Below are 17103 nucleotides of genomic sequence, written 5' to 3'. Positions count from 1 at the left end.
CAAAATGCGAAGCCAGTTCATCTGCACCATCCCTGACGGCCTTGTCCATGCAAGACAGTACACTGGACAGCTCCCCAGAGAAAAGAATCTGGACTACGAGTCCTTAAGTCCAAGGCCCCAAGCACCAGTCCAGAAAGTTAAAAACCTCCATAGACTTGAAAAGGCCTTTCAGATGGTGGTCGGTCTCAGAAAGAGTCCAGGACACTTTCGAAGAAGAAAGGAGAGACCTCCTTGAAGCATCAACGAGGCTCGCAAAGTCGCCTTGAGAGGAAGAAGGAACTCTTGAGCCAATTTCCTCTCCCGTCTCATACCACATTCCAGCTTTCCCACACAATCTAGACAGGGGTAGAGCGAAGGAAGATTTTCCTTGAGACTTCCTATCTTCCATCCAAGAGTTGACTCTCTTGAGAGCGTTTCTAGCAGCCAGAGAAGTCTTCATTTGCAGGAAGCCGGGCGATTTCTTCACCTTCGAGGAAGCTAACTGCGAAGGAAGGGAAAGAGGAGCAGTAGGCTGAAATTTATCTGGAAAAGTTCCTTAAGCATGCTAGCCAAAACCCGGTAGTCGGAGAAAGACGACAGAGGGGGCTGCTCCTGTTCTGCAGAGTCCGACTCCTGAGACAAACCACCCTCTTCGACAGGAGCGACAGGAGAGTCTTCCGGGGCTAGAGGGAGACTATGACCTTTGGGTCCAATTCGGCCCAGAGACCTCTTCTCGTGGGAAGAAGCAGCAGAAAAGTCCGGAACAACTCGTACAGAAGCGTCCTGCCGAGCGTCCTGACGAGCGTCCTGCCGAGCGTCCTGCTTCACAAGCAGCCGAGCGTCCTGAAGAGCGTCCTGTCTCACAAGCTGCCGAGCGTCCTGACGAGAGTCCTGACGAGCGACCCGACGAGCTTCTTGACGAGAGTCCTGAAGAGCGTCGTGCAGAGATCGGGAATAAAGAGAAGCGTCCTGGGGAGCGTCCTGCCGAACATCAAAAAGAGGGCGAGAAGAAAGAGGAGAGTCAAGAAGAACGTCTTGGCGCGAACTCTTACTAGCGGCAAGCCGAGCTGCAAGAGGAGCGTCCTGATCAACCAGCGCGTCACGACGGGGCAAGGAGAGCTGATGATCCGATGAACGATGAGGGCGACTACGAGAAACCGCAGGAGAGAGAGACGAACGAAGAGCAGGAGAGGGAGACCTCTTAGATCTCTTAACTGGCAGCGTCAAATCCTTACGGCGCCTACGAGGCTCCGTCTCCTTAGCAGCGAGAAGGGAAGCTAACTGCCGCTGCATATCCTGGATAAGACGCTTCGAAGGAGAGGAAGCCCTCTCAGGAGAAGGGCTGCTCTTATGAGAAGAAGAGGGGGAAGGAGACGTCCTCCTCCTTCTACCAAGGGTGACAAGAGCTCTCTTCTTGGGGCGGCTGGGACGTTCAGCAACGTCCTCCTCCGAAGAAGTCCTGGTCCTCTTCTGCAGCGGCAAATCGCGCAGCCAGTCGGGAGAAGATTCCAAAGCACGAGAAAGAGGAGAAGAAGCGTCCTCTTCAACGTGGCTCCTCTTGAACGGACGAGAGTCCAACCGAGAGCGCGACCCCTTAAGTGGAGAGGGCGCCTCGGAGGACGAGAAGCAATCCTTAAGGATCCGTGCGCGAGCACGATCCTTGGCAGCCTGGGAGACGTCAACAAGGCCTGCCGAAGGGACGCCAGATCGGTGGGGGGTCCCCGTAACCCTCTTGCGGCTTTCGACATGCCCATTCCCTAAGTCCTGGGAGTTCGGCAGAGGTCCAGGCCTAGAGGCATTATAGGGCCGATCTGACGGCCCCTCCACAACACTGGGGGGATCACTACACTTCACTGCACTTTCGATCGCCAACACCTTAGACTCCAAAGTACGAATGGAGTTTAAAATCTGCGCAAGGGCATTACCTTCCGCAGACGCAATCACAGGGTTCGAAGGCGACTCTACAGGGAAAGGAGAAGCATTAGTAGGATTAACAGGAGATAAATTAATACCCTGACTCCCACCAACAGACACACTCCTGGAGGAAGACCTCCTTACACGGTCACGCTCAAGCTTGCGAACGTAAGAATCGAAAGCCTTCCAATCAGAATCAGGCAACGATTCACACTCCTTGCCGCGATCATCCAACATACAGACATGCCCTCTACATCTCATGCATACTGTGTGAGGGTCTACATAGAAGCTTTCGGTAGCCTCACCTGATTTACACTCCTTCACAACACACACCCTGAAACTAGCAGAACTAGAACCAGACATCTTGTTCAAGAAATAGCCAAAACCAAAATCAAATCAGTCCAAAGAAGCGTATGCCTATCCACAAAGCCAAAGTCAAAAAACCAAAAGACAATCAGAATACTCAGTGGAAAAGTTTACTGTGAAATCCAACGAAGGCGGAGGTATTGACAACAGGTGTTGACAATACCGGCGACAGAGAAAATCTGAATAGAAAATGGGAATGGTTCCTGATACCCGCCTCCCAGCGGCGGGAATGGGTACTAACCACCTGGCCCATCTGCGTGTGCCGTAAGTTTTTGAATTTCTGTCGGTCCCTTTCGGAGAATACAGCTATATATATATCTGTCAGGTAAGTGTCATGAACAAAAGGATTAGCTTCAGCTCCTTGACCCAGCACCGAATCCGCGGATACGTAAGCTCCTAGAGAGAAGCACTTCTCATACGTAACACGAACATCTCTCAAATAATGAGAAGCAAACACTGAGTTACATCTCCAGTACGTAGCGTCCACAATAGACTGGAGGGACCAAGACTTGTGGAAAGCCAGAGAAGTAGCTATGGCTCTCACCTCATGAGCATTCACTCTTAGGAGCTGTAAATGTTCGTCTTTGCAAGAAAGATGAGCCTCCTTGATAACATCCTTAATGAAGAAAGCCTGGGCGTTATTAGAAATTGCTCTTGAAGGATCCTTGACAGAGCACCAAAGACTTTCAGTGTTACCTCCAAGCTGTTTATTTTTCTCCAGATAACATCTAAGGCTTCTTACTGGACAGAGAGTGTGCTCTAGCTCCTGTCCTGAAATAGCGGAGAGTCCCTTGACCTCAAAACTCCTAGGCCAAGGTTTTGAAGGGTTCTCGTTCTTTGCTAAGAAGAGAGGCTTAAAGGAGCAGATCGCAGAGTCCTTCTTAAAGCCGACTGAACCTTCCAAAGCCTGTAATTCGCTCAATCTTTTAGCAGATGCAAGAGCAAAAAGAAACAACGATTTCCTGGTTAAATCCCTGAAAGAGGCAGATCGAGGAGGCTCAAATTTATCAGACATTAAGAATCTTAAAACCACGTCCAAATTCCAGCTGGGAGGTCTAGGGGACTTGTTTTTAGACGTCTCAAAAGACCTTATAAGGTCGTGAAGGTCCTTATTATCGGAGATGTTAAGACCTCTGTGTCTAAAAAAACTGAGGAAAGCATGCTTCTATATCCCTTGATGGTAGAAACCGCCAGGTTACACTGTTCCCTTAGATAAAGAAGGAAATCCGCTATCTCCATTACAGAGGTACTGGAAGAGGACACTTTCTGAGCTCGACACCATCTCCTAAAGACTTCCCACTTCGACTGGTAGAGGTGCAAGGTAGAGGATCTTCTGGCTCTGGCGATAGCCCTCGCAGCCTTTGTGCGAAAATCCTTCGCTCTAACCAGTCCTTCGACAGTCTGAAGGCAGTTAGGTTTAGAGCGGGAAGGTTCTTGTGATATCTGTCAAAGTGGGGCTGTTTGAGAAGATCGCTCCTGAGAGGGAGCGACCTGGGAAAGTCTATCATCCATTCCAGTACCTCTGTGAACCAGTCTCGGGATGGCCAAAAGGGAGCAATCAGGGTGAGCTTGGTGCCCTTCGAAGAAGCGAACTTTCTTATCACCTCCCCTAGAATCTTGAACGGGGGAAAAGCATAACCGTCTAGACCTTCCCAATCTAGGAGAAGGCCGTCTATTGCTACTGCTCTGGGGTCCGAGACTGGGGAGCAGTAGTTCTCCAATCTCTTGTTCCAATGGGTGGCGAAGAGGTCGATATGAGGTCTCCCCCACAGGAACCACAGCCTTTTGCAAACCTCTTGATGTAGAGACCATTCCGTGGGAAGAACCTGGTCTTTCCTGCTGAGCAGATCCGCTCTCACATTCCTTTCTCCCTGAACAAATCTGGTGAGGAGAACGATGTTCCTCTCCGCCGCCCAAAACAGAAGGCTCCTTGCTGCGAAGTACAGGGAGAAGGAATGAGTCCCTCCTTGCTTCCTGATATAAGCCAGGGCTGTGGTGTTGTCTGAATTGACAAGGACTACTGACCCCTTGACCAGAAGTTCGAATCGGATGAGCGCTAGATGAATGGCTACTAGCTCCTTCTTGTTGATGTGCCAGGACCTCTGATCTGTGTCCCAGGTGCCTGACACTTCTTCCGAGCCTAGTGTTGCTCCCCAACCCGACTCCGACGCGTCTGAGAACAACACTAGGCGAGGGTTTGGCGGTTGCAGAGGAATTCCTAGACCCAGTTTCTGGAGGTCTAACCACCAACGGAGATGTTCCTTTACCTGATTTGTGATCAGAAAGGAGTCTGACAACTCTTGGGACTTCCGATCCCAAGATTCGTTCAGGAAGAACTGTAGAGGTCTTAGGTGAAGCCTTCCTAGAGAAACGAACTGTTCCAGTGAGGAAATGGTCCCCAGCAGACTCATCCATTCCCTCGCCGAACATCTGTCTTTCCCTAGAAAGTCTGTCACCTTTTGAAGGCAGCGTTCCCTTCTTTCCAGGGAGGGAAACGCTCGAAAACCCCGAGAATCCATCAGAATCCCCAGGTAGACAATTTCCTGCTGAGGAATCATCTGAGACTTCTCAAGGTTCACAAGAAGTCCTAGAGACTGAACCAGTTTTAAAGTACGAGAAAGGTCCTCCAGACAACGGTTTTTCGAATTGGCCCGAATTAGCCAGTCGTCAAGATACAAGGAAATCCTCACCCCCTCCAAATGCAACCAGTGAGCTACATTCCTGAGAATGGTCGTGAACACTTGGGGAGCTGTGGAAAGTCCGAAGCACAGAACCCTGAACTGAAAGGTTCTTCCGCCTACCATGACCCTTAGGAACTTCCTGGAGGAGGGATGGATGGGAACGTGGAAGTAAGCATCCTGAAGGTCCAGGGACACCATCCAATCTCCTTGACGAAGAGACGACAGAACAGAGGACGTCGTCTCCATAGAGAACTTCTTCTTGATGACGAACGAGTTCAGGGAGCTCACATCCAAGACCGGTCTCCACCCTCCCGAAGTTTTTGGCACTAGAAAAAGCCGATTGTAAAATCCCGGGGAGTGAAGATCTTGCACCGGTTCTATGGCAGCCTTTGCTAGCATTTGCTCGACGGCTAGCAGAAGGGCTTGCCTCCGCACAGGATCCTTGTATCTCGCCGATAACTCCCTCGGAGTTGTTGTCAAGGGAGGCTTCGAGATGAAGGGAATGAGGTAACCCTTCCTCAAGATAGAGAGGGACCATTCGTCCACACCCTTCTGTGCCCAGGCTTAGGAGAACTTCAGAAGCCTGGCACCTACTGGCATCTGGAGGACTTGATTTTCTCACTTGGACTTCCTGGCAGGGAGTCCTGAAGGTCTTGATCTTCTTTCAGGCCTACGCCTCCTGATAGACCTGGATCCCTCGAAAGGGCTCCTGAAAGGGGCCTTCTCCTTCTTAGCAAGGGGAGCAGTAGGTCTCATCCTCTTAGACGACTGGGCCAGCAGATCCTGAGAAGCTTTCTCAGACAAAGAATGAGAGACCTCCTTAACAGTCTCTTGCGGGAAAAGATGGCTTGACAGAGGAGCGTACAAGAGGGAAGACCTCTGGAGAGGAGAAACCGATTTGGAGAGGAAAGCACTGAAGACTGATCTCTTCTTAAGCAGGCCAGTGCCGAACAGGCAAGCGATCTCCATAGAGCCGTCCTTAACAGCCTTGTCCAAGCAAGACAACACACTGCTGAGGTCCTCCATACTGACCAAGTCCTCTTCAAGACTCCTCTTAGCTAAGGCCCCTAGAGACCAGTCCATAAAGTTGAAAACTTCCAGAACGCGGAAAAGGCCCTTGAGGAAATGATCCAATTCACAAAGTCCCCAAGAAGCCTTGGCCGAATTAAGGGAGAGTCTTCTGGAAGAATCCACTAGCGAAGAGAAGTCTGAGCCAGCCGATGAGGGGAGGGCTAACCCCATCGGTTCCTTAGTCTCGTACCACATTCCCGCTCTGCCCGAAAGCCTAGAGGGAGGCAAGGAGAAGACAGTCTTGCCGGCATCCTTCTTCGAAGAGAGCCACTCTCCGAAGCCTTTAAGCGCTTTCTTCATTGAGATCGTAGGTCGCATTTTAACCAAAGAGGAAGACTTCGAGGCCTTGGTGCTCGAAAGCATGGAGCCAGGAGAAGGAGGAGAAGCAGGCTTGAGGGATTCTCCATACTCCTGAACCAGCAAAGCTGTCAACCTCTTGTAATCAGAAACATTGATATCCTTGGGGGATTCGTCCTCCGATAACACTGCCAGGCCTGAAGGAGGAGGAGAACGTTTGGAAGTAGAAGGGCACTTGCCAGAAGAAGAGCGCCTAGAAGGAGAGGAGCCTTTGTCTACTGAAGAACGACGATCCGGAGAGAAGCGCCTGCTAGATGACTGGCGCCTGATAGGAGAAGAGGCTCGAACGGAAGAGGAGCCCTTGCTGGGAGAGGGGCGCCTACCAGAAGGGAGGGAGGCTGGCGAGGAGCTTCTACGAGGCGAAGAACGAGACTGACGAGAAGAGCGTTTCACTGGGGAGAAAACATCTCCAATAGGAGAAGACCGACGACGACGAGGGCGCGAGCGCCTGGGAGGAGAGGCGCTATCCGCCGACAAAGAGCGCCTAGGAGGGAAGCGCCTACAAGGAGAGGAGCGCCTACAAGGAGAGGAGCGCCTACCAGGAGAGGAGCGCCTGGCAGGAGAGGAGCATCTGCTGCTGGAGGGGCGCTTAACAGGAGAAGAACGCTTCACAGAAGAAGACTTGCTGGGAGAAGAGTGTCTCTTGGAGGACTTGATCGGAAGAGAGGCATCCTTCCCTGAGAAGAAGAGCTCATTGATAAAGAGCCAGCAAGAGCAGCTGAGCTGAGCCTGGAGGCCCACCAGGATCTGCTTGGTGGACTCCTGACCACCAGAAGAAGAGGAGGGAGATCTTCGAGTTCTATTCTTGGCAACGGGAGAACCCTCAGGGAAGCGCTCAGGGCTGGAGTCCAATGCGTCTCCTCTAGGAGCCTTCCAAGTCCTCTTCAAAGGGCGCGACTCCTCAGCCGAACTCCAACCACGCTTGGGTGAAGAAGAAGCAGAAAACAAGAAACACTTCTTCAAGATCCCTTTTCTACAGCGATCTAAGGCAGCCTGGGACGCGTCAACAGGCGCTGCCGAAGGGACGCCTGACCGTTGGGAGCGCTCTTCATCCCCCTTGCGGCTGTCGACATTCCTCCTCCACTGGGTCTGGGAGTTTGGAAGAGGTCTAGGCCTAGGAGCGATGCGGAGCCGGTCAGACGCCCCCTCCACTACACTGGGGACACTACACACATCACTATCACTTCTCACTTTCTTTTCTCCAACGCACGCATCTGCAACTGCATCTTGTGGATCGTAGCCTTCATTGCAGCCATCTCCGACGACGAATCCACAGGTTCGACGAAGGGTGAAGGAGCTGAAACAACTGGAGTGACAGGCGAATCTGGAAGAGTGTTAGGTTCTAAATCTACCTCCTTAGAAAGAGACCTACTTGAGCTTCTAGAAGAAGCCTTCCTAACTCTATCCTTCTCCAACTTGCTTCACATAAGAGTTCAAAGCTTTCCATTCCAGATCAGTGAGATTCTCACATTCAACACAAGTGTTCTCAATCGAGCAATCATTCCCCTACACCTCGAACACACAGTATGAGGATCACCGAAGCTTTCGGTAGTCTCACCTTACAATCAGACTTAACACACACACTAAAACACTGGTGCAACACTCTGATCAGACATTCTTACAGAAAAATCCAAAAGCCAAAATCAAAATCAAACCACAAAAGCATATGCCAAGCCAAAGATCCAATACGTCACCAAAGGTCAGTCCAAAATAATCCTCAGCAAGCGAAAAATGAAAATCTAAGCAGGAGGAACCAACAACAGATGTTGCCGGAACCAGCGACAGAGAAAATCTGATTAGAAAACGGGAATGGTTCCTATTCCCGCCACCCAGCGGCGGGTATGGTAGATCACCTGACCTACCTGTCGCGTGTGCCGCGAAATTTGAATTTCTGTCGGGAACGTCGGAGACTATAGCTAAGTATATATCTGACGGGTAAGTTGCATGTACAAAATTTTTATTTTCCATGGGTTCAAGAAGTTACTTTTCTGAAGCAGATGTTAACACCACGGTAGCAAGAGGATGACTGAGGTAACAAGTCTATATGGATCACTACATCACAGATAATTGTTTACCAAGTATTTGGGTTGTTTCATTCCTGTGTAAATACATCATTCAACAATTTTTCCTGGAACTTTTTGACTTACCCTCGTATGTATACATGGTACTGATTACCCTAGTGTAGGCTAGGCTATATTCGACTTACGATTATTTCAACAAACGATGGGTTTTTTGGAACCTAACCCCATCGTAACTCGAGCACTACCTGTATACATTAGCAGCTTGAACATTGTTTTCTCAGTTTCAGTTACAACTTGCAGCTTAAATTTAGCAGTATATTTCCTTGACGATCTTTTATCATATCGAATAAGGGTATAATGTAAAAATATATCAGCCCTGTTCTACTAAACGTCATTTGTGCCATTGTTATGCAGTGAATAAGTATGAGATTCACTGATCGGGATTATGAGAGAGAGAGAGAGAGAGAGAGAGAGAGAGAGAGAGAGAGAGAGAGAGAGAGAGAGAGAGAGAGAGAGAGAGAGAGAGAGAGAGACGATGTTTATAATTTAAAAATGATGAGCCATGAGACCAAGTAAATTGAAATGTAACCATAACAAACCTCCAAGATGTGGGAAAGGAAGGAGGCGCTAGAGAGGAATCAAAAGGTCAGCAAATTGACCTGATTTGTCCTTGCCAAAAGTGGGAGTTAAGATTGAACCATTAAGAGTAAAGTAGACGTCCTCAAGGAGGCGGAGTTTTATTCAACATAGGTCCAGAGTTCATTCTGATCAATTTTTAGTTAGAGTTAGCTTGAAAACCCAATTGGGTAGGGTTTGTGTCACTCAACTCTCTAACATCAAGAAATTTCTAAGTCCAGTGTGGCTGGCCGTGTGAAATAGTTTAGTGTTAAGAATAAAACTTATGAAAAACTGTGCCTGCATGAATACTTACCCTCCTGAAAAGTAGAAAGTATTAATAGACAATTTCAACCTAACGAGGATGGTCATCAACAAACCAAATCACATTAACTACGGACATTCAATTTCGCCGCGAAAATCACTAGACTGGGAATGTAAACAATAGTGGAGATGTAAACTGCTCGGTGATTGGCCGACACTTACGAGCCCCTTATGCAGGAAAATGCTGATTGGCCTAGAACTGAATACCCGTTTAGTGACGCGCGCTCTCATTGGCTCGCTCTGAGCTGCTGCACATGCAACCTTCTGGTTGTAACTGAGCTCTTATGAGGCTGTAAGCTCCGCGCGACATCACGTTCATTCATGTAAAGCAAATCGATACTCCTACTGAGGAAACGATACATCTACTGGTATGCCTAACTCAAATTGGTGGTGGCGTTTACAACCTTCTCTGGTTGGTGATGCCCTCATATATATATAGTTACATATATATATATATATATATATATATATATATATAAGTTATATATATATATGTATATATATATATATATATATATATATATATATATATATATATATATATATATAAAATCTAATAATAATTTCTTACCAGAGACATATGTAATTCTAATAGCCACAAATGCCCTCTTAACTTCTGAATTCTATATATAGCAAATATATATATATACATATATGTAAGTACATATATATACATAAAAAGATATATTATATATTACATACATATACATACATGAGCTGGGCTCACTGAAGGTGAAAAGCCCATATCCTATAGAGCAATACTCTGTTTCCAATTTTCTTTTGAGGGTCTATAAACATCATGATGAATTAAGAAAAGTCAAACAGAATAAAATTAATCATTTTAGTAAGGGAGAAATCACATAGACATCTGGAAATGGAACTGCGGTCAAAATGACTGCTTTGTCATTCTGCTCTTAATGTCAGGTCATGCAGGGAAAGTCTGATGAAAAGTATTATGTGATGTTTTCAACTACCTACTGCCCTGAGTGAAAGATTTTATATTTTAAGCAATAAAAGTTGTATAATTCTCCTTTCATATTTGTATTTATTTCGTAGAAATTATCAAATAATTTTATACATACGTGTCTGTATTTCACAGGAGGAAGAAACCCCAGTCTACACAAGAAGAGGTGGAAAGGGCAGCAGCAGCAGCAGCAGCAGCAGCAGCAGCCCTGCAGAAAGAGATCAGCTCTGCAGGTTTGTTGACCACTGAAGAGGATCAGCACAAGGAGGCTCTTTTTAATGACTTCTAGGCTTGACATGAGCCTTTTGTTTATTGTGTCTATTTTGTTGTGGGGAGAAGACTTTGAAGCTCTCAGTTCCTTACGAAGATTAAAAACTCAAAGGAGATGAGTAACCCTGACAGCTTCCAGTGTTACTCACCTTGTTGAAGGGAGGTTATTCTTTTGAGCCCATTCAGTCACATAGTCATAGTATATATTTGGTTTTCTATTGCTTGTGACTGTGTCATTGGTTCTTGCTCTCAGATGACCTTTGGGTATACAGGAGGGAGCGTGGTGTCTAGTTGTGTTTATGTCCCTGACATTCGTCTTGTTGCACTTATTCTAAGTCTGTTTGCTGTTCAGGGATGACCTCGTTTTCTATGGGGACATTGAAATGGGGCGAGAATGAGTCCTCCTCCCTGCATGGTTGCATCCCATGACGGATGGATAGGATTTGAAATATGTCCTTGAAATACAACTCTTGGTATCTGTCTGGTGTGCAATGGCATGTCCTCGCTTGATGGCCACTCTTCCTCCTCTTGGACAAGGGAGAAAGGATTGCTGTACACGTCTCTTTTATTGTTGATTTTCAGGGTCAGGTGACACTACTAATAAGCTGCATCGGTTCAACTGCGCACAAAACTGAAGACATGCAATTGGATATGTGTGTTTTCAAGAGCCTGGGATGCAGGCCTTTAGCAGACAGACTGTTCATATTGTATTCTCATCAGAAGCAGATGACACCTGGGCATTTAGTAGACATGATGCGATGCAGAAGCTATTGAAATACTGTCAGTGATATTGTCTGTTTATACCTGCTGTTGTTTACTTTCAAATGTTTTCTTGTTTAGAGCATTCACGCACGGGCATAGAGAGTGTATCCAGTGCATGAGATTTATTGTTTTTTCTCCTTTAAAAATGCCTCCTGTAGGAATATGACCCTATAGTTTTGGCTGTGAGGATTCCTGTCAGTAATTGCTTGGGTCACTTTTACCAATATTTCTTTGTCACTTCATGAGAAATAAACTGTTCCCTGTATTATGTGCATGTTCTGTCTAAAAACACGATGAAAATCTCGTAAATGGCAGTATTTTTTTCGAAGTGTGTGCGAATACCGAAGTATATTTGGTCCCTGCTCATGTCATTGTTGAAATGGTGAAGATGGAAAGAAGACAGGCAAAGCTGCACCCACTATGGCCTTGATCACTTTCAGCTGAGCCTGTACTGGAAGTGACAGTGTGGCACCACAAACCTTCAGGGAAAGGGTTCTGCTCCAGGCCTCCAGCGATGCACCTTTCTGAGTGACAGCAATGGCTTTGCCTTAGTGATTAGCGTACAAGCTCTTTGTTTTAACTCTCATGTTAGTGTTTGTCTTTGATATTGTGATTTGGAGTCTGTGTGTGTGTGTGTGTGTGTGTGTGTGAATAGAATAGAAGAATCTATAATTTAGGCCGAAGGCCAAGTGCTGGAACCTATGAGGTCATTCAACGCTGAAACGGAAATTGACAGCAAAAAGCTTTGAAAGTTGTAACAGGAGGAAAACTCAAAGCAGTTAAGTTTCAAATCAATTGTTAGAGAGGGTGGAAAGATAAAAGAAAGAGAATATGCACTTGAAAGTGCTATAAAAGAAATGCGAAAGGGGCTGCAGCTAGCCGTGAGATATGCTGCAGGGAATCTTAAGAAATGTCTACAGTGCACCGCATAAAGTACACTAAAGGCACTACCCCACTATGTGTGTGTGCGTGTGTGTGGTAGGATGGTTGACCAGTTTTTCTAATGCTAACATAATGCTCAGTCGTGATTCATGGAATAACTTGTTTAGTCTTAGAACTATCATTCAACCCGACATCTTATCAATGACAGTTTTTAATGAATGCACAGTTTTTATATCTAAATTGCCTAGTAAGGTGGGGTGAGTGGGGCAGCTCTCCTCTAAATGCTTCAGCACAACTAGAACTCATGCAGTGTGGGGTAGTGTAGGTCTGAAAATACTTGACTTTGGTGGTTGGTATACATTTCTCCCTTCTGTTCGTGAAGGTCGAGTCCCCAACCCCCTGTGAACACTGAAGCCCTTTTGTGCAAATGCACACACCAGCTTATCAAATGTTAGGTACTATTAGCTAGGCTGTAAGTGCAGTCATTACCTCTGCATAAACGCCAATAACGTTCATGAAGGACCAGAGGGCGTTTGGTATTATGACACTATCTTTTAAAGGAACACCAAAACGAGAATGGTTTGCCTAGTGCAGTTTTGGAATCTTCTGATCTTCAATGTTTAAGCAGTGATCAGAGTCATTCCTGCTTTCTGCTGATATCTCCTGAATTCAGGGGCATCAGGTTTATTTCCAGTTCCCTCATACCTAATCATTTATCCCCTTTTCCTATAATCTCTCTCTCTCTCTCTCTCTCTCTCTCTCTCTCTAGGCTGACTTGCCGTTGGAACCCTTTTGGGTTTATAGTCTGTTGGTTTTGTCCAAAGAGGTTTACAGGCGAAGATTTAAAGACAGAGAAGTACAGCCTACTACTTAAGGGTAACTTTCTCCCACTGAAAGCAAGTAACACTTTTACTTATTTCCAGCTATTCAAAGACCTTGTATTTCCTGTTTTTGAAACACGCAGCTGTGTAGTCCATTAATATTACTAGACTACGTAAAGCAGTAATTCCTCTTAACCAGGATTATGCTTGGATTTCAGTTGTGGTGGATAATATGTTTGTTGCTGTGACATATACAAATCTGAATATAAAACATTCCTGTATAATATACTCAGGCTACATGTAGAAAACTGCAGTTTAAATTTGTTGCTATGAAACATTGACTCAAAAATCTGCGATTTATAACAAACATCCAACCTGGTGCTGATTTATAAACAAAATCTATCCATTAGAATGAAATACTGTAAGTGTGGATGAAATAAAAATGACTAGTTTCTGGAGGTTATTAACGACTGAATGCTTTTTACAGATCCTTTCCGATTTCTTCTATGACCCAACTCAAAGCAGCAACTTCATCCTCCAGAAAATATTTTTAGGTAAGTTTTGTATAAGTGCATGATACCAGTTAACCTGACTAACATTATAATGTTAATGAAAGCTGTCAATAATTTGTTCATTACACCTCTGCACTTTTCCAGAACTTTCACTCAACCTTCTTTACAAGCTTATCAACTTTCCTCTCTCCAGACTCACTCACCTTATGCTGCAAAAATGACCTTCCTTACTGCTGAGCACATATTAGTAGATTCTTTGTCAAGGAGAGAAGGCGACGCCATACTTCAGGTGCCTTGGAAGAAATTTTCCTTGCTGAGCTCAACTAGTCATCACATGATAGTGTGAAACTTACCTCTCATCATCATCATCATCATCACCACCATTCACAAGAGTTTTCATCTCTCCCAACCTATTTCCTGCTCCCATATATACAACATCTCTGCCCCTTCCTCTGTAGATTTGTATTTGCCTGCTGACAGGATCCTCCATTACTGCATCAAACACTTGCACTTATCCTCATCATTGCTTCTCAAACCTAGATTACTCTGCCATCCCTCCTTCTTCCTCACACTCACTACAATACTATTATAATCCCTGTGTAATTTCACATCTACAGCTTAAACTTGCTTTTTTCCTAACATACAACTGGCTTCTTGTGTACTCACCCAACTCACTAATCATTTCGCATCGGCTGCACTGTCTCAGTGGTCTTTCTTCTTCTTTCTTTCTTCTTCTTCTTCTTCTTCTTCTTCTTCTTCTTCTTCTTCTTCTTAAGAAAGCTAAACTATACTCTTATAACACATGGTACTTGTTGTTCACCCCATCTGTCTTATAGAAATCATCCCCTTCCATTCTTCTTCTTCCAGCATTCACAACTGATTCTTCAATTTCCAACAACAGATACAGAAGACGACTTTCCAACTCCTCTCACAAATTCATGACATGCATTCTGTCCATTCACTTCATGTTAACCTCTCAAAGGCATTTCTGTAATGCCATTCACACCACACCCAGTGTCAATCAAAGCATGTATTTCCACCCATCTAAACTCGTTTGTAACTCAGAAGACACTCGGCCATATTTCTACTCCAACACACATCATTGAATGTAAATCCTTCTCTTACATTCAAAACATGCACTCCTTCTGGACCATAGGACTCGCCCCTTTGCACCCTCTTCATACTCTGCTTGTGCAACCTACACTACCTACGTTCATTCCTGATCTTCTTCCTTGTCCTATTTGCCCAGTTCTTCCGGCTGTTGCCTACGTCCTGGCGTACCACAAGCTGTACACTGGCTTCCATGGAGTTTGCACATTCTAGAAAAGTAACTTTGCTGGCCACAGCTAACACACACACACACACACACACACACACTCTGTCACACACACCATTCTCTGCTCTCCAAATAATTTTGTTATGTGCCCTAATCTACTGAGTCACTTCAAACATTTCTGTACAATCTTTTGCACTACAACGTCGTACCTCACCACAACCAAAACAGGAACCTACAACCATCTACATTATTCATTCCTTATATGCACTGTAAATTGAACCTACTTGCCTGGCTTACACTCCTCCTTATATCCTTCCTGAGACTTGCACTATGATCTTTCCTCACTCTAACCTTCCTGGCATATAATTTCCGTTTGTCTCGCTGATTCCCATAATTTGCATCCAAAAAACTTTGCCAAAACATTTACCAGGGTACTTAATCGGGCATCTCTGTACGACTTGCATTCGAGGATACTTCAATCACGTGATCTCTCTCTTCCTACATACACACCTCTCGTTGCTTTCATTCCTCTTTCCACTCACTTCCAGTCTTTTCCAAACTCATGATCTGCTTTTTCCAGCACATCATCCCATTTCAACCTTTCATTCACCCTTCTCTCTCTTTTTCATTTTTAGGTTTACCGTCTATAAACTCAGCCACCTTGGAAGGTACAGTATCCAGAAACCTTTTCATCAGATATTCATTTTCTTTGATACCTTCAATCCCAAACTTTTTCTTGGCTGATGTCTTTGACTGATGAGTAGGGCATGTGTCAACTTTCATTCTTCCTCATTCTTCATGTTTTTGGACTCATTCCTATTCCAGTATTTCACTCCCGCTTTCATTGTCCTTACTTTATTAATCATCTCTCTTTGACAGTTTTGGATTTCTGATCATCTCTGCTCATTACTGTCTCATGAAATTCAGGACCTCCCCCGCTTTTCTTTCCAAAAACCCTCTTAGTTCTTGCACTCAGAATCTTCATCTTTTTCTATGAAGTTTTTCATCCAGAAATGGTCATAGCCCCAGGAAAAGTCTGCTATGTTCCTTACTCCAGTTACACTAAACTCTGTTATCTGTGGCACTGCACGAATCAGCACTCTCCTCCTATGTACTTCATTTCACTCCATCTCTTGCTAAGCATCACTCTTCCTGTTCACTGACAATTACCACTCATGCCTCACTTGCAATGGGGAATAATACTGCAATGAATCTTCTTTACTCTTTTTTTCTTTTCCTCACGGTCTCTCTGCCACTCTCTGTCCAGCATTCATTTTTTGTCTTCCTTTCTTCCTTCCTTCAAACTCTTACTCACTTGGCGTTATTATCATTACTTTCTCTCTTGAAAGCTGCCACAGGAGCTGAGGTCCTCTTCACATTCTTTCCTCCTCCTCCTCCTCCTCCTGCACCTTGCACTCCCCAGATCTTCCATATCATGTTGGCAACCTTTTCATCCATTCTCTCCTCCTCAGCTTTCTTCAAACAACACTTCATTATGGTCTCTTCCATTCCTTTAATTAGCTTCTTTAATTCTTCATTCTCCTTTCATTAGCTTTCATTCTCACTCTTTCTTCTTCAGCTCTTCTCTCACTGCAAACCACTTACATTTGGATACCATCACTTCCTCTCCAACTTCCTTAACACTACACTCACTAAGTGCTTACTCTCTTCAGTGATTGAGTCATTATCAAATTGTTATTAAAAAAATAAAAAAAAATGTTTGGAAATTCATTCAACGCAACAGTCACAGCCCATGGAAGGAAGGTGGCAGTGACATTTGCTAATCCAAACATAAATTTTTCAATTGGTATCTTTTCTGCATTTAAAAATGCAGTAGTTGGCCTGCTGTCTTCGGGAATAGGGATCAGATAATAAATAACACACTGTACAAAAATGTACTTTTGTAATTACTTTCACACTATGCATACTATTCATGCACTGAAATGAATGCAAATTGGAACCCTATTATCTTTCACAGTGGCCTCATTCACTATTCTGTAATCACTGCACATTCTCAAGCTTTCACCTGGCTTTTACAGGCACAGTGGGACTATTCCATGGACTTTATTATTTAACTCTGCTTAACCCCCCCCCCCCCAACTCTTTCTAACATTCACTGATTATTTGTTATTACGGCATTCTGCATGTTCTTCTCATCATGACATGACAAGGAGGAGTGAAAGGTTTACCTTTGTAAGATTTTCAACTTGTTCATAACCTTTGAGTTCTAACTGACTGTAACCTGTGATACTTGTTGCCAGTAATGGGTAAATTTGTTTTTGACCTAA

The 17103-nt window shown here is 45.0% G+C and overlaps 1 protein-coding gene across 1 annotated transcript in view; it reads right to left on the bottom strand.

Moving 5' to 3' along the window:
* Positions 1-17103, bottom strand: part of LOC136838134 (zinc finger protein 91-like) — a 265765-nt gene that overhangs the window by 25324 nt on the left and 223338 nt on the right. Inside the window, 2 exon segments of the mRNA XM_067102988.1 lie at positions 9321-9324; positions 13893-14009. Of these exon segments, the coding sequence (XP_066959089.1) occupies positions 9321-9324; positions 13893-14009 (121 nt within the window).

Source organism: Macrobrachium rosenbergii, unplaced genomic scaffold (assembly GCF_040412425.1).
Source record: "Macrobrachium rosenbergii isolate ZJJX-2024 unplaced genomic scaffold, ASM4041242v1 171, whole genome shotgun sequence".
NCBI lineage: Eukaryota > Metazoa > Arthropoda > Malacostraca > Decapoda > Palaemonidae > Macrobrachium > Macrobrachium rosenbergii.
Note: the sequence above shows the minus strand (reverse complement) of the source record. Positions and strands in the feature narration are given on the sequence as shown.